Source organism: Vulpes lagopus, chromosome 6, assembly GCF_018345385.1.
Source record: "Vulpes lagopus strain Blue_001 chromosome 6, ASM1834538v1, whole genome shotgun sequence".
Lineage (NCBI taxonomy): Eukaryota > Metazoa > Chordata > Mammalia > Carnivora > Canidae > Vulpes > Vulpes lagopus.
The window spans coordinates 12,112,558-12,127,420 of NC_054829.1; the positions used below are offsets into that span (position 1 = coordinate 12,112,558).

At 45.5% G+C, this 14,863-nt stretch overlaps 1 protein-coding gene across 1 annotated transcript; it reads right to left on the reverse strand.

The window, feature by feature from the left end:
- Positions 1 to 742: 742 nt before the first annotated feature.
- On the reverse strand, positions 743 to 14,284 carry PSMC1 (proteasome 26S subunit, ATPase 1). Its single transcript, XM_041758890.1, has 11 exons — positions 14,213 to 14,284; positions 10,410 to 10,463; positions 9,734 to 9,830; positions 8,176 to 8,300; positions 7,769 to 7,954; positions 7,489 to 7,617; positions 6,165 to 6,261; positions 3,857 to 4,046; positions 3,190 to 3,341; positions 2,086 to 2,240; positions 743 to 1,097 (listed from the first exon to the last, which is right to left on the reverse strand). The coding sequence occupies exons 1-11, from the start codon at positions 14,213 to 14,215 to the stop codon at positions 963 to 965; spliced, it is 1,323 nt and encodes a 440-aa protein (XP_041614824.1). The 5' UTR covers positions 14,216 to 14,284; the 3' UTR covers positions 743 to 962.
- Positions 14,285 to 14,863: the final 579 nt, after the last annotated feature.

The window sequence follows — 14,863 nt, forward strand, 5'->3', positions numbered from 1 at the left end:
CTGATTTCTGAGGGCTGTGAGTGGAATGAAATGTAAATACCCACATTCAGACCACTTTCTTCTGAAAAGGACCTGCCTTGCAGTTATTAGCTCTTAAAGCAGTTTCCTCCCAGTTAATTATTCTGAGGTCCTGCTCTAAAAAAAACAAACAAAAAAACCCCTAAAAGCCAGGATGTCTGTAATTGCTGAAGTTGTATTTCTTTGGCATCCCATGCAGAAAAGCCAGTGTGTGGCTAGAGAGGGATGGACACTGGGGAGACAGGCGGCCTGAGTGGCCACTTGCCTCGGCTGCCCCACCTCCTTCCCGGCTTGCACATGGAAGTGCCCAGAACGGAGAGAAGTGCGGCAGTAGATGGGGAAGGGGAGGCTCGCACTGGTCTGAAGGCCCTGGAGATGAAGGAGGTTCCTGAACAGAAGGAAGCACGAGGGATGGCAGGGCAGGGGGCCCTCAGGCGGCCGTGGGTTCCCCGCAGGAGCACCACATTTTGCTCCTGCCCCAGGGTGCCGAGACGCCGTGTGAGGTCACCTGATCTGCAGACCTTCCAACGCGGAAAGCTGTGTTTCCTTAAAGCCATGGCCACGCTCTCAGCCTTTGTTGCTGAGACAGCAGAGACGCTTCCCCGTGAGCTGCTGTCAGCCGGGCAGGAGGTGTGGAGTCTGCATCCAGTCCTCACCCAGGAGCCTCCACCTGCTTGCTGCTGCTGAGCGCCAGTATGGAGGCTGCAGAAACAGGATGAACTGCTGGAGGGGGAGCACGCTTTATTGGGGACAGAGCACTGCACGTGACCCACAGAGGAAGGCAGCCCAGGGGGTGTCCTACACATCACGCGCAAAAAGATACACGGGAGGTTTTGCTAAGAAAGATCAACTGGAACATGGTTTCCTCCGGGGGCTTCCCCCACCTCCTCCCTCGGAGGGGTCAGGACACGCCCAACCATCTCCTTGAAGGCAGCTCTGGTCCGCTAGAGATACAGTCCCTCTGGGGTGCCCTCTTGTTTTTTATAAAGAACATTTTCTTTAGATTTCTTGAAGTCTTCATTTGTTACTTTCATCCGACGCTCTCTCAAGGCCATCAGACCAGCCTCTGTGCAGATGGCCTGTAAGAAAGAATGGTATGTTCAGAAAGGGAAATACTTTTTATTTGCATTCTAACAACTCGAGAGCGACTTTGAGTGAGGCGTGAGACGCGCAGACTAAACAAACTGCTTAAGCCATTTGGGAAAACAGGAGATCTTTTTGAATGTTTTACACATTGTAATTATTTTCTCAGAGGATCAGAAGTGGCTTTGAGGGGAGGACAGACTCCGGTTCTAACCAGCGGGTGGCCTGGTGGGGAAGTTCTCAATGTGCAAGGAGCGATGTTCCCGGGCCACGGAGGCACTTACACCAGAGAGCATCCATTTCATTTACGGTCATGAGAGAAAAGACGTAAATCTCAGGACAATATTTATGGTGATACGTTTATTTTCTCAGTCCACACTTGTCAAAAGTAAAACAAGAACTCAGGCAACATGACAGGACAAAAGCACAGTCCTGACACTGAAGTTTCTATCTGGTTTTGGCCTTCAGGATATTTCAAATGGTTTAGCAAAAAAGAAAGTGTTATTTGTGAAGAAAAAGATAAAGCAAAGCAATAAAATGGTAACTTTTGATAAATCGAGGTGATGGATGTATCAGTATTTGCTACTATTGCAACTTTTCTGAAGACTTCAAATTTTCAAAATATAGAGGTAGTGCAAAATTTTAAAATGATTACAATTTTAAAAAGAACTTTTACTCTAACGAAGACACCAACCTAGTTCTAGGGAGGCCAACGCTACGCAGCTCAGGGCAGGCTCTGGCATGAAAAGGCCCCACATGTGCTGTCCCCACCCACCCCCTGCACATACACCTGACAAACAGCCAGGTCCTCACCTGCAAAGCAGCTGGATCCATATTCAGCACCCAGGCCTGGCTCTGTTCTGATCCTCTGGGAAGAGACGTCCCCTCCCTCCCTCCCTCCCTCCTTCCCTCTCTCTCTCTCTCTCTCACACACACACACACACACACACGACATGGAGCAGTACACTCCAGCCCAGGCCTCACCTTGATGTCAGCACCAGAGAGGTCATCCTTAGCCATGATCAAGTCGTCCAGGGTCACATCATCAGCCAGCGTCATCCTGCTTGTGTGGATCTGAAAGATGCGCTTCTTAGTCTTTTCGTCAGGCAGGGGGAACTCAATCTTCCTGTCAATGCGGCCTGCAGGTAGAAAACATTTCCAGTCACAGCCCTGTGCGGTCCCTAGGTGTGGCTCTGGCTCCGGGAGCAGCCTGAGCTGGTCTCCTCACTCACGCAGTTTGCGCCATATCCTGAGGAGCAAACACTCCTCCTGTAGTTTGTAATTATCTACATTTGAATTCATCCCATTTCAAAGAACTCCTCTCTGCCCTGGTACCAGCAGGAGTAAAGGAGTGGTTCCTGAATGGCGTCCGTAGTGGATGAGGACAGATCGGTTAAAAACAAATTAGCCACTGCTGCTCTGGTATTACCTGAACGTAAAAAAATGAACCTGACTTAGCATGTGAATTACTTCAGAAAAAAAAAAGAATTTTCATAATGGGAAAGAATCACCACTTAAGACTGGAATTAAGAGAGGCACACTGCACCCACTGCATCATGTCTGTCCAACCTCGGGACATTTTTTTTTTTAATGATTTTATTTATTCATGAGAGACAGAGAGAAAGAGGCAGAGACACAGGCAGAGGGAGAAGCAGGCTCCATGCAGGGAGCCTGAGTGGGACTCGATGCCAGGGCTCCAGGATCACGCCCTGGGCTGAAGGCAGGTGCTAAACCGCTGAGCCACCCGGGCTTCCCTCAGGGGACAGTTTTTAGTAAGTTACTCTGTACTTCAATAACGGATTTGCCTTGATATGTCTTTTTTTTTTTTTAAGGTTTTATTCATTTGTCAGAACAATCACATGAGCAGGGGCACAGGCAGAGGGAGAAGCAGGCTCCCCTCTGAGCAGGGAGCCTGATGTGAGGCCCCATCCCAACACCCTGGGATCATGGCCTGAGCTGAAGGCAGATGCTCAACACACTGAGCCACCCGGGTGTTCCTAGTGTGTATCATTTTAAATCCCCTGAAAGTGCACTTACAGACACAATAAACATGGCAATTCTCCATGAAGGAACAAAAGCAAACCTGACCTGGTCTGATAAGTGCTGGATCCAAGGTTTCTATCCGGTTTGTGGCCATGATGACCTTCACATCACCCCTTGAATCAAATCCATCCAACTGGTTCAACAGTTCCAACATCGTTCGTTGAATTTCCCTCTCCCCACCAGAATTTGAGTCGTATCTTTGAAAAAGAAAAGAACGAGTAAAAACCTAACTGATCTCCTGCTAAAGGGTAAATCAGTAACAGCTCTGGCAACCTCTGACACCCTCAATGAATTCTAGCAACAAAATCAGCACACCCTCCCAAACACCACGTTACATTATATTTAAATCATGGAAGTTTTCGTGCCTGAGGTTCTATCATTAACTCAGTCTCCACATGTGGTATCTGAGCCCTAACCCGACTGGGGCTCCTCGAGGGCAGGGCCTGCGTCCCCAAAGTCCAGATGATGCCTGGCTCAGAGCAGATGCTCAGGACAAGGTCATGGACTGCTCTCCAGGCAGTCACAGCCCCCGGGTGGTGGCTGGCTGGCACCTGGGAAAGCAGAGTCTGAAGCATCCATAGAGAGCCATGGATGGCAGGAGCTGTGGCAAACCAACGTGCAGGCCATACAGTGGGTACTCGGTGATCACTGTGCTCTGAGAAGAGCTACAGTTTTGACCTCTGATCAACACAAAGTTAAGAGAAAGGTGTACCTTTTTGTTCCAATGGCATCGATCTCATCGATAAACACGATGGATGGTGCATGTTCTTCCGCAACTCGGAACAATTCCCGAACAAGTTTGGGCCCGTCGCCTAGGTACTTCTGAATAAGTTCAGAGCCAACCACTCTCAAGAAAGTGGCTGAGGTTTGGTTTGCTACTGCTTTGGCTAATAAGGTTTTACCTGTTTTAGATTAAAAAAGAAAAGGACAAAGGAAGAAACCCCTCAAGTGCTGTTTTAACTTAAAAGCTCTGTCACTACCCCCTTAAATGGCCATCAGAAATTGGCAGATCGTGGATGAAAAGCCAGGCCCCATTCAGGTGTCTCGACATTCTATTCTCCAAGGCAGGTAAGAGAAAACTGACAAAAACCTAAGTAATGTTTTGATTATTTTTAACTTCCTAAATTCATCATCATAATGTCAGAAAATACGTTTTACTGGGTCATTCAAAATTGCATAGGTTTTTAACCTGACCCATGCACCCAAGGCTAAAGATCCAAACTCAACTTCCTGTGAAACTATCAGTGATGGGAAATGGCCTAGGAACCACAGTCCTGGAGCACCAGGCCTGCATGCCTGGGGCTGAGAGTCACGCCTGTGCCAGGCGGGCTTGCCCAAGGCTCAGCTGAGGCAGGACTGGCTCCCAATGAAGCCCACAGCTGAGAGCTGCTGGAAGCTCTAGAGAGTTCTCAGTCTGTGGTGTGCCCTCATGGGGAAGTTCCTCTCCCCAGTCTCAGGGATGATCTCAAACATTTCCAATCCTGCTCCATTCCTTGATATTTCTATTTCAGGTCAAAGACAGGAGATTTGGCAGCCACCCTGTGAACTTCAGGGCTGGAAACCTTGGCCCCTTTGATGGTGAGGACATGGGCACAGGGCCAGGGAATGGCATCAAGACACTGGGACAGTAAAGGACCAAGCTGAGGCCTGCAAGAGAAGGGGGGCCCTGCAGGCTGCTGGTGAGTGATGTAGAAGACTTCGTTCAAGTAGGGAGGAGGACAAGGCACTAAGCTTTGCAACATGTTGTGGCAATGAGGTCTTTTTGGTCAGATCCGCAGAGGGACAGGCCTGGGGGTTAGAAGCATAGAATTCTCCCTGAGAATACTGATTAAGGATAGTGAGCAGAAGACAAAAAGGACCTCCTAAGTGGATGGCACCTTCCAGTCCAGAAGCAGCCAAGGCTAGGTCCTGGGGCACTTCAGTAGCAGAGGGATCACCAAACCAGGCTCCTCCTCCTGACAGGCCTGTCACCCTGTGCTATACCCCAGCTCTTACCAGCCCCTGGCAGTGCGCACACACCAAAGGCAACCCACAGCTGCAGGTGAGGATGTCTGCATTCCAGCTCCAGCCCTGTTACCAGCTCAAGTCCCAGAGCTCCTGTGGCCTTAGCCTAGTCGCTGGCTTCTCTGAGACTTCACTGCCTGGGCCGTAAAAAATGATAGCTGCAAAAGCTCCGTGCCTCTGAGTTCAGTTGTTTCCCAGTCCCTCCGCTGTGGGCAATCCTCTGCAATCTGTTCACTCAAATAACTGTGCTTCCTCTGGAATTTACAGCAGTGAACCAAGTCCTGGGCTGTTTGGGTCAACTAACTGCATAATGAACCAACTATATTTTTTTATCTTCATCCATTTATCCAATATTATATTCATTTAGTACAATGGACCAGAGAATGAACCCAATTTGAACAGCAGAGAATAGCTTTTAAATCTGTGGTTCTCCACCATGGCTCTGGTTCCTGGCCACACTCCAGATGAACAGATCAGAATTTTCAGGGATGGGACCAGGCATCGGTATTTTTTTAAAGCTTGAAGGTGATCCCAATGTACAGCCAAGGTTGAGTGTCCTGGTTTATTTTGTGTCTTACAAACTCTTTTTAATGGACTCATGTTACCTTTATGAGTATTTTTATTGGACTCACATTACTTTTATGAATACTTTAAAGTCGTATGTTTTACAGTACATAAATCTAATATACTTGGTTACAAAGAGGAATTCAAACAAATTGTACCTGCATTCACACTGAGGAGGGATGGGGAGGGTGTTGCCTACTGGTTTTTAACACATCAAGTGTGTTAAGTGTACAATTTCAGTTTCTTACCACCTACTATACAGATAAATATACTTTTATGTAATAGGTATGTTTATGTATCCAGAAAATGTCCAAAATGTTGCTTAGAGAATCTTGTTTTAAACTAAGGAATTGTGGCATCCTTACTCAAGAACTAAATAATTACAACAAGCTACTGCTGTGGTTCAAGAGATTAGCTGAGTGCCCAGAAAGTCGAACCCAGAGCATACATACCTGTGCCAGGTGGACCATAGAGAATGACCCCCTTTGGGGGCTTTATACCCATCTCTTCATAATATTCAGGATGAGTGAGAGGAAGTTCCACGGATTCCTATAGAAAACAAATACTTGGTAAAAATGAAATGCTTTCTTACTGAAATTATCAGATCTATTCATTGGCATCATGAACAGATCTCACTTTCTATCTTTCTTTCTTTCTTTCTTTTTTTTTTTTAAGATTTTATTTATTCATGAGAGACACACTCATGTGTGTCAGAGGGAGAGGGAGAAGCAGGCTCCATGCAGGGAGCCTGATGTGGGACTCAATCCCGGGACTCCAGGATCCCGCCTTGGGCTGAAGGTGGCGCTAAACCACTGAGCCACCCAGGGATCCCTTGGTCTCACTTTCAACAAAAACAAGCTAAGCTGTCACTTACTCTTGTTAGAGACCATGTGCCTGATTTCATCTAGCAGAAGGGACAGACTGAGAAGAACATGTTCTCCCGAAGCTCCCAGCACCCATCCCCTTCCTGTTCCATCCAGTTTCCCTCTCACTGTCCTGTAGAAGTCAGCCTTGAGCAACATTTAAGTTCTTCCTGACCAAAAGGAACTTAAAGTGAAAATACACCCCCCTTTCAATGAAGCTACAGAAAGGAACTGGCAAGATTTTCTGATTACTGTTACACCAATGGACATGATGGCTATTTCCCAGATCTGTGACAGCTCTGCACGACCTCCCTGCAGATGGCTAGCCCACAGCAAACCTGAATGACCACTTCACTTCCCCACTCACACTATCCCCACACCCCACTGGAGGTTTCTACATAGCCATAGTCAAAGTCAACATAGAGGAAAACATTATATATTCACACAGATAATTAAACGTTGCATATCAAAAGGATTAAGCTGCAGCTGCTGGAAGAACAATCATACTATTTGTTAATCCTGAGTTAGGAAATAGAAATAACAAGTATAGGGCAGCCCCGGTGGCGCAGCGGTTTGGCGCCGCCTCCAGCCCAGGGTGTGATCCTGGAGACCCGGATTGAGTCCCACACCGGGCTCCCTGCATGGAGCCTGCTTCTCCCTCTCCCTCTGCCTGTGTCTCTGCCTCTCTCTCTGTGTCAATAAATAAATAAATAAATAAATAAATAAATAAATAAATAAATAAAATCTTTAAAAAAAAACAAGTACAAAACACCACAGCTGGCAAGCTCTAAGTCACTTACTGCTTTGATCACTAAAGAAAAAACAAAATATGCAAAATAACTCCAAGTACCCTAAATGAAATAGTAGTAAGAAACCAAAAATCTAGAAACCCAGAGCTCGTTCTTAGCCCTACCTTAATTTCCTGGATTTGGTTGTCCAATCCCCCGATATCAGCATAGGTTTCCTGGGGGGCCTTTTCTACCTTCATTACTGTGACCAAGGGATCTGTGTCATCCATGAGCACCCCTATGACAGCATGCACCTAAGAGAGAACATCAGTTTTAATGCAGAAATGTGACGTTCACACAATCCATTCATAACAAAGCAATGCCAATCACAAAACGGCACGAATGGACAGATCTGAGAGGAAGGAGAAAGCACTCCTAGTGATTGTCCACAAGACATCAACTTGCCTTGTGGTTGAGCAGGACAGAGCAGCCTGGTTCCAGCAGATCCTTGTCTACAAAGGAAAGAATGCTGACATAGTGTTCTGAACCCACAGATGTAGACACGATGGCATGATTGTCATCAATGATCTCTTCCAAGGTTCCTACTGACATTGGGGTTCCCCTCAGATCATCCACCTTAGATCTTTCCTCCTATGAAGGAAAAGCAGATTAAACCTAAAAAGCACACGGGCTGACAGTTTTACTAGATATCATGACATTTACAAAGCAGGTGGTGCTTTTAAGAGGCAGCCAGTAATGATTCATAAAAGCCTGAATGAGTCAGCTACTTGATAATTCATTCACTTACTGAATTCTATACCTAAAACTATTAATTTGTGAAATGCAAGTTAATGCAATATTTCTCAATTTACCTCTTGCTTTTCTTCTAAAGGCTTCATTTGTTCCTGATTTCTAATGAATTCTTCCTCCATGAGAAGATAGTCTTTAATTCTCTCTAACTTCAATAATTTTAACCGGCATTGAGTGTGAGGTGTCACTGTAATTAAAAAGAAAGTTTTATTAATTTGGAGCTTGAAGTTTACAATTAAGTTCATCCTTAAGAAAAAAAAGGCTAAGACTTATGGTGATCGTAAGTATGCGGTGCCTAAATGCAAAGGGACTTTGGCAGTTCTAAGCAGGTAAAAATGAGGACAAGGTCTATGACTAAACAGCTAATACAAAACATCCGCTAAGTGAATTGTAAGAAGAAAAAAACCTCAATGACCCCAAAGATAGTTTGCTTTGGTGTTTCTTTCCCCCACCGGTGTTAAGAGAAATAGGTCTAAGTGCTGTCCAGCCAGAGTACATGGTTGCGGGCGAGCTGAGCAAAGCATTTGTCTGTGACAGGACTGTGAAATATTAGTGATATTAATATACATAGCAAGCATTTTCTTTTGGCTTGAGTCTCATGCTACACAGGAATTTTAGCACACATAGACAAAAATGTCAACCTTTTCTTTTGTGGTTTCTGAGTTTCTTCTTCAAAATGTCTCTTTTTCTCTAAGGTTAAATATATTCCTAAATTTTCATTTATTTACTTATTTTCATAACTGTAACCCATCTGGCAAAAAGGGGTCCAGTTTCATTTTTTCTCAATAGCAAATAAAAGATGCCAGCCATTTATGTTAAACAATTCCCCCTCTTTCCACAGAACTCACACGTCCCCTTTACCACATTCTGATTATCCATGTAATTTGACTGTTTCTGGACTTCCTGTGCTCCTCTGGCAATCTAATGATCTACTCATCATCAATACCATATTGATTCATTATGGTAGATTAATAGCATGTTTTTCATTGTCTGACTCCCTTTCATTCTTAACCAAGAAGTATTTTAAAAATTATTTCATCGAAGCAGGAAGACACTTGTTAGATGGAAGTGGAGGAGGAATGTGAGCTGAAGCACTGAGAAGCAGGCAGCCATGGGAAGGACTGAGGGAAGAACATTTCTAAGCAAAGAGCAAAAATCTCCAATGTGCAGAACAGTCAAAGAACACAAGGCAGGCTTGGACGGGGCTGCAGATGGAGAGGTGGGCTGGGTCAGGTCACCCAATCTGAAGTTTAGTCTATGCTGAAACAGTTTACGTTCATATTCTAACACAATGGTCTTCCATTTCTTCATGAAATGAGTTTCTAAGAGTTATTCATGCTCAATGTGAATTTTCTAATCCAAAACTACACATTCTGTACATCAGAGAAGCTGGTTACCTAAAGGAAATTATTGGAGTTTCTTAAAGTGAGACACAGCTGTGCCCTGTTTGTATGCTGCTAAAACCAAAACACACCTTTTATTCCAGCCTAGCGGAGTGCCACATGCAGGAGTCAGAGCTTCAGCCACCCCATTTCCTGCCTCCACATTCAGACCTCTGAGCTACATACACACGGATGGTTCCCACAGAATCGAGAGTGCAAGGAGGGACCGTGTCCTTACCCAGTGGAAGCTTGCTCGCAGCATCTGGTCCCTTTGTTTTCTTCTTCTTTTTCCCCACTCTAGTTGGTACGGGAGGTTCATATTTCTTTTTCTTGTCCTTGAATTTTTAGAACAGCAGGAAAAACAAAAACCGCACAAATCATATCAAAACACAAACTTCTTTCTGTAGGACCGTCATCTATTTCTAGGGGCTGTAATCTCCTTATCTTTCAGAATGCTATTAAAAACTGTCCTTTTAAAAATAAAACTAGGTTTTATATTCCTGCAGTTTTAATTGGTGAATGTAACTGATCTTTCTTTTTATAATACCCAGTGATTATTCAGTAAGGACTAGAGTTCAGAATTCAGAATTATATACCAAAAGTTTGAGCTGAAATGATGAGACAATTCTTCACATTTAAGGATACTAAATACTAAAATTACAGGCAATTTAACACTCTGCAATGTTATTTTATACATTTAAAAATCATTAATTCGTAACTACTTACTTGACAGGTCAATAATCTTTTCTAAAACATCAGGAAGACACTGTGTCTGTAGGCCAGGCCAGGTAAATAACTACAAGGATCACTTATTTTGCATTTTGAAAGTTCTGAATCCTCAAAGAACTTCTCAGCTGACATCTCTGATAGGTTCCATACTTTACTCACATCACAGACATATCTGGCTCATTTACCTTGTCATCCTTCTTGCCACCTCCAGGGCCATGACCACCACTCTGACTTTGACCCTGAAAAAAGAAATCAGAGGGATAAATTCAGAACATGATCACTTCAAAAGAACATCCTTATTTTCCTGTGACTGTAAGACACCAAGACTTTGCCCTCATTGTAACCTTCCTGAATTTAAGGTGTACCTGCAGTCAACATGTACGTCTAGCATGCAGAAGTTTTTTTTTCTCCTGCAAGGCTATTAGGAGATCAGTGGTGGTGCACCTTGCAACTGACTGCATCTTAAATAAGGACATTTCTATTAAGTAATTGATGTAACTTGTGTATCATAATGAGGCTGGGGTTCTAAGACTACCCCTTTTTGAGAGGAAAGTATAGAGCTTGACATTATTATAAAACTACTTGACTGAGTATATTTCTTGAAATTAGGCCACCAAAGAGAAATCATTTTATCTATTCGACAATGATTTATCAATCATTTACTCCTTACTAAGATCACACCAAGACCCAGGAGACTTTCAATAGCAACTTTTATATACCTCCCATCTCTAAAGCCTGGGGCTCTTGGCCAGGTCTTTCTTCCCAACCTGTAAGGCTGAATCACCTTAGGTTATTAAGAACTCATTGTATTATAATTAGCTCATGGAATTTCAGATTTTAAAGCAGACTCCTTAGTGACAGAACAACGCTTAACACAGAACAGTTACCTCAAAAATGATGGCATTTAAACAACAGTGAACTTAACCTGAATAGAGGAGCCCTCTTAGTCACTTCCTCAGAAACACCTAGATTAATACACTGCCAGCTTAATTATCCAGAGAGAACAACCATACCATGGTTACCTATAAGAGTGAAGATCAAACATATTTCTCCACACGCAGGAATCTTAAACTTTTGTGCTTTATCCTGAAGAAGGTATTTAAGGGCTCTGAGAAATTCTGGTGAACAGAATTAGTTCTACCACAGTGGGGTGTCTGAATCACAGGGCTTCAACAATCACTTACTTATACCCCCTAAAAGAACCAGCTGTTGCCTGGTGTTTGTGGGTTTCTTACTATGTGCCTAAGTCTGTACTAGACATTTTCCCTCACTGCCTCATTAATTCCACACCGTCCTGCAAGGTAGGGTTCATTATTCCCACTTTCTTTAGGAGGAACTGCAACAAGCCTAAGAACACGGGGCTATGGAATTAGATGCATCCGGGTTTCAATTCTGACTCCATCACTAATAGGCTATGTGACCTTGGGTAAGTCAGGTCACCTCCTGGAGCCCTGGCGTCCTTAACTGGAAAGTGGGGATGATACTAGCTCTTGTTACTGAAAATGAGGTAACCCATGTAAGCCATTCAGCATTTGCATGACTCGTAGTAACTACTAGCAATAGAATATTATTGGTGAAAAGAAATGTTAGGGTCAGGATTTTAATTAGTCTGGTCACAAAATCTGGGCCCTGAAATCCATCTGCTTCAGCTCTTCACTCTCTCTTGTTGATCCCATCTGTTTTTATCCAGGACTCTAGCCTCCCAACTGAGATCCCCCTCACCAATCCAGCTATTACCTTTTAAAACAAAACAAAACAAAACAAAACAAAACAAAACAAAAGGATTCTTTCATTCTCCTCAAAAACTTTCAAATGTTCCCTATCATTTATGGTGTGACATCCAAACTCTTTAGAGTGGCATACCCGGCCCTTGCCAAACTGGCTGCAGCTGACCCTTCCCAGGTTCACCTACCTTTCTCTCATGATCCTGCAAGTCTGGCTTCAGGAGGACAAATTCCTGAATGGGTCCCAAACTTCTGCATGTGTGGGGCATTTTACATGATGTTTCTCAGTCTCCAATAACCATACCAAATATACTATTAAGCCCTCACTGTATGGCAAGCAGTGTGCATTCTCAGGGTATTCTCTCATTCAATTCCTACAGACCCCATGAGGATGTAGTATCATTACCTCTAGTTCACAGATAAGGAAGCCAAGGCCCACAGATGTTAAGTGACTTGCGTATTAACACAGAGCTTGTCAGATGTGGCCAGGAATCACTCAGGACTACTGGCCACCAGCATCTGTGTGTGTCTCTACTACATATCGTCTAGAAAACACTAACAGGGTGTGTGTTAGCACAGCCATTTACTGTGTCTCAGTTTCCTTCTTGGTAAAGTGAGGATGCTAATAATTACTGAAAGGACTGTTGTGAAAAATAAGAAAATACTGGAAAATACTCTTATGTTTACTGTGGCATTATTTTTAAAAACGATTTTGTTTGACACAAAGAGCGAGCACAAGTGCAGAAGCGCAAGGGAGAGGGAGAAGCGGGCTCCTCGATGAGCAAGGAGCTCGACTTGGGGCTCAGTCCCAGGACCCCAGAATCACGACCTGAGCTGAAGGCAGACGCTTCACCGACTGAGCCACCCAGGCGCCCCTACTGCGGCATTATTTACAGTAGCTCAGATACGGAAACAATCTAAGTGTCCACTGATAAACGAAGGGATAAAGAAGTGGTGTGTAAATCCACACAAACACAACGGATATTACTCAGCCATTAAAAAAAAAAAGATGTTGCCATTTGCGACATTCAGACCATAGGCATTAAGCTAAGTGAAGTCAGATGCAAATATAAATACCCCATGATTTCACTTATATGTGGAATCAAAAAAAGAAAAAAAAAAAAAGAAGTAGAAACAGACCCATGAACGCAGACAGCTGGTGGATGCCAGAGAGGAAAGAGGGTGCCGGACGGGCGGGACGGGCGGGACGGGTGAGGGGGGAGTGGAAGGTACAGGCTTCCAGTTCTAAAATGTGTTAAGTCACAGGGATAAAAGGTGCAAAAAGGTGTGGCGCACACACAGGGAATACAGTCGGCAATACTGTACGGGGACACGCAGCACGGTATGGACTGGCCCACGGTGTTGCCCACCTGAAACTCACGCGACCCTGCGGGTCAGCTACGCTTCAGTAGTAGAGGTGGTAGTAGTAGTAGTAGTAATAATAATAATAATAATAATAATGATAATAATGATAGAAAAGTGATGATGATGATGGAAAAGTAATAATGATGATGATGGAAAAGTAATGATGATGATGACGATGATGGAAAAGTTCCTCGCACATAACAACAACAATAATAATGATGATAATAATGGAAAAGTAATAATGATGATGATGATGATGATGATGGAAAGTACCTCGCACACGTCCGAGCATTACCCCCAAGGCCTCCTGGGTGGGCCTCACGACCGTGTGCTCGGGCGCCGCTGACGTCCCATTCCAGGCCCTCTGCACCCACCATTCCTTCTGCCTGGACCGACGCCTCCCTGTCTGCACGGGCCACTCTCCCATCGTCTGTTCAGACCTCAGGCCTCGGAGGGACCTTTGCTGACACCCGGTGGGAAGCAGGCCCCCGCCCCTCCCGCCCCTCCCTACCCCGCTCCCCTGCCATCACGTTACGTGTCTCTTTTCCCACTTTCCTGGTCTGGCTGCACCAGTCAGGCTCACCCCTTGTGCCCTCGGAGCCTGCGCCTCCCCCCCCAGGTGCAGGTGCTCCATACACACCTGCTTAGTGCACTAGCGGATAAGCGCCCGCTGGAGCCAAGGCCCGGCCCCCACTCGGCAGCCCGGGAGGCCCTTCGCGCCGAGCCCCGGCCCCCGCCCCGGGTGCGTCGGGTCAGGGCCGCCGCGCACCCCCCCCCCCCGCGAGGAGACCGCACGGGAGGGCGGACCGAGTGCCTCGGGAAGCCGCCGCGTCCCCTCGTCTTGGGCCGCTGCGACCCCGTGGCGCCGCGCCCCCCGGCCGAAACCCTTAGTCACTCACCATCTTGCTTCGGCCGCTCGAACCACCGCTGCCGGAAGTGCCTCCGCCAAGGCGGCCGGCGGCGGCGGAAGTTGCCACGGGGCCCTACGGAAGCCGTCGGGAACCAAATCCCTCGCGGACGGAGCCGCGCTCCGGGGGCCGGGGTGGGCGGGGCCGCCTTGGAACCTAGAAGCCGGGCGCCAATCTTGCAAATATTTTACCTGGAAAACGTGTGAGTCGAAGTGATCAGCTTATTGTCAACACTTCCAGACAGTGACCTAGACCTTCTAAGGACTAAAGCAATGGTGCAAACACAGAATATTAAAAATATGCAAAAAATATGCAAAAATCCGAGAACCTACTGCTCCAAGAACCGGAATGGGGTTTGGACCTGCGAAGCTGGACCTGCGAAGCTGGTGAATACTTTTGGATCAACATTTAAGCTATTATTTGGTCTCTGGAATAAACGTGATCATCTAAGAGTATTTCCTTGGCTAATGAGTCACCTAGAGGTCTCCTTTTTACCTTGCTGGTCTGTGACTTGCGGTGATGCCAAATGTTGTCTTAAAAATAGCTAATCTTAAAAAAAAAAAAAAAACTTGCACCTGATTGCTAACGTTGGTCATTTATTCCATCCACCGGGTCGTTAGAGCGATAGCAAGCATCCTCTGG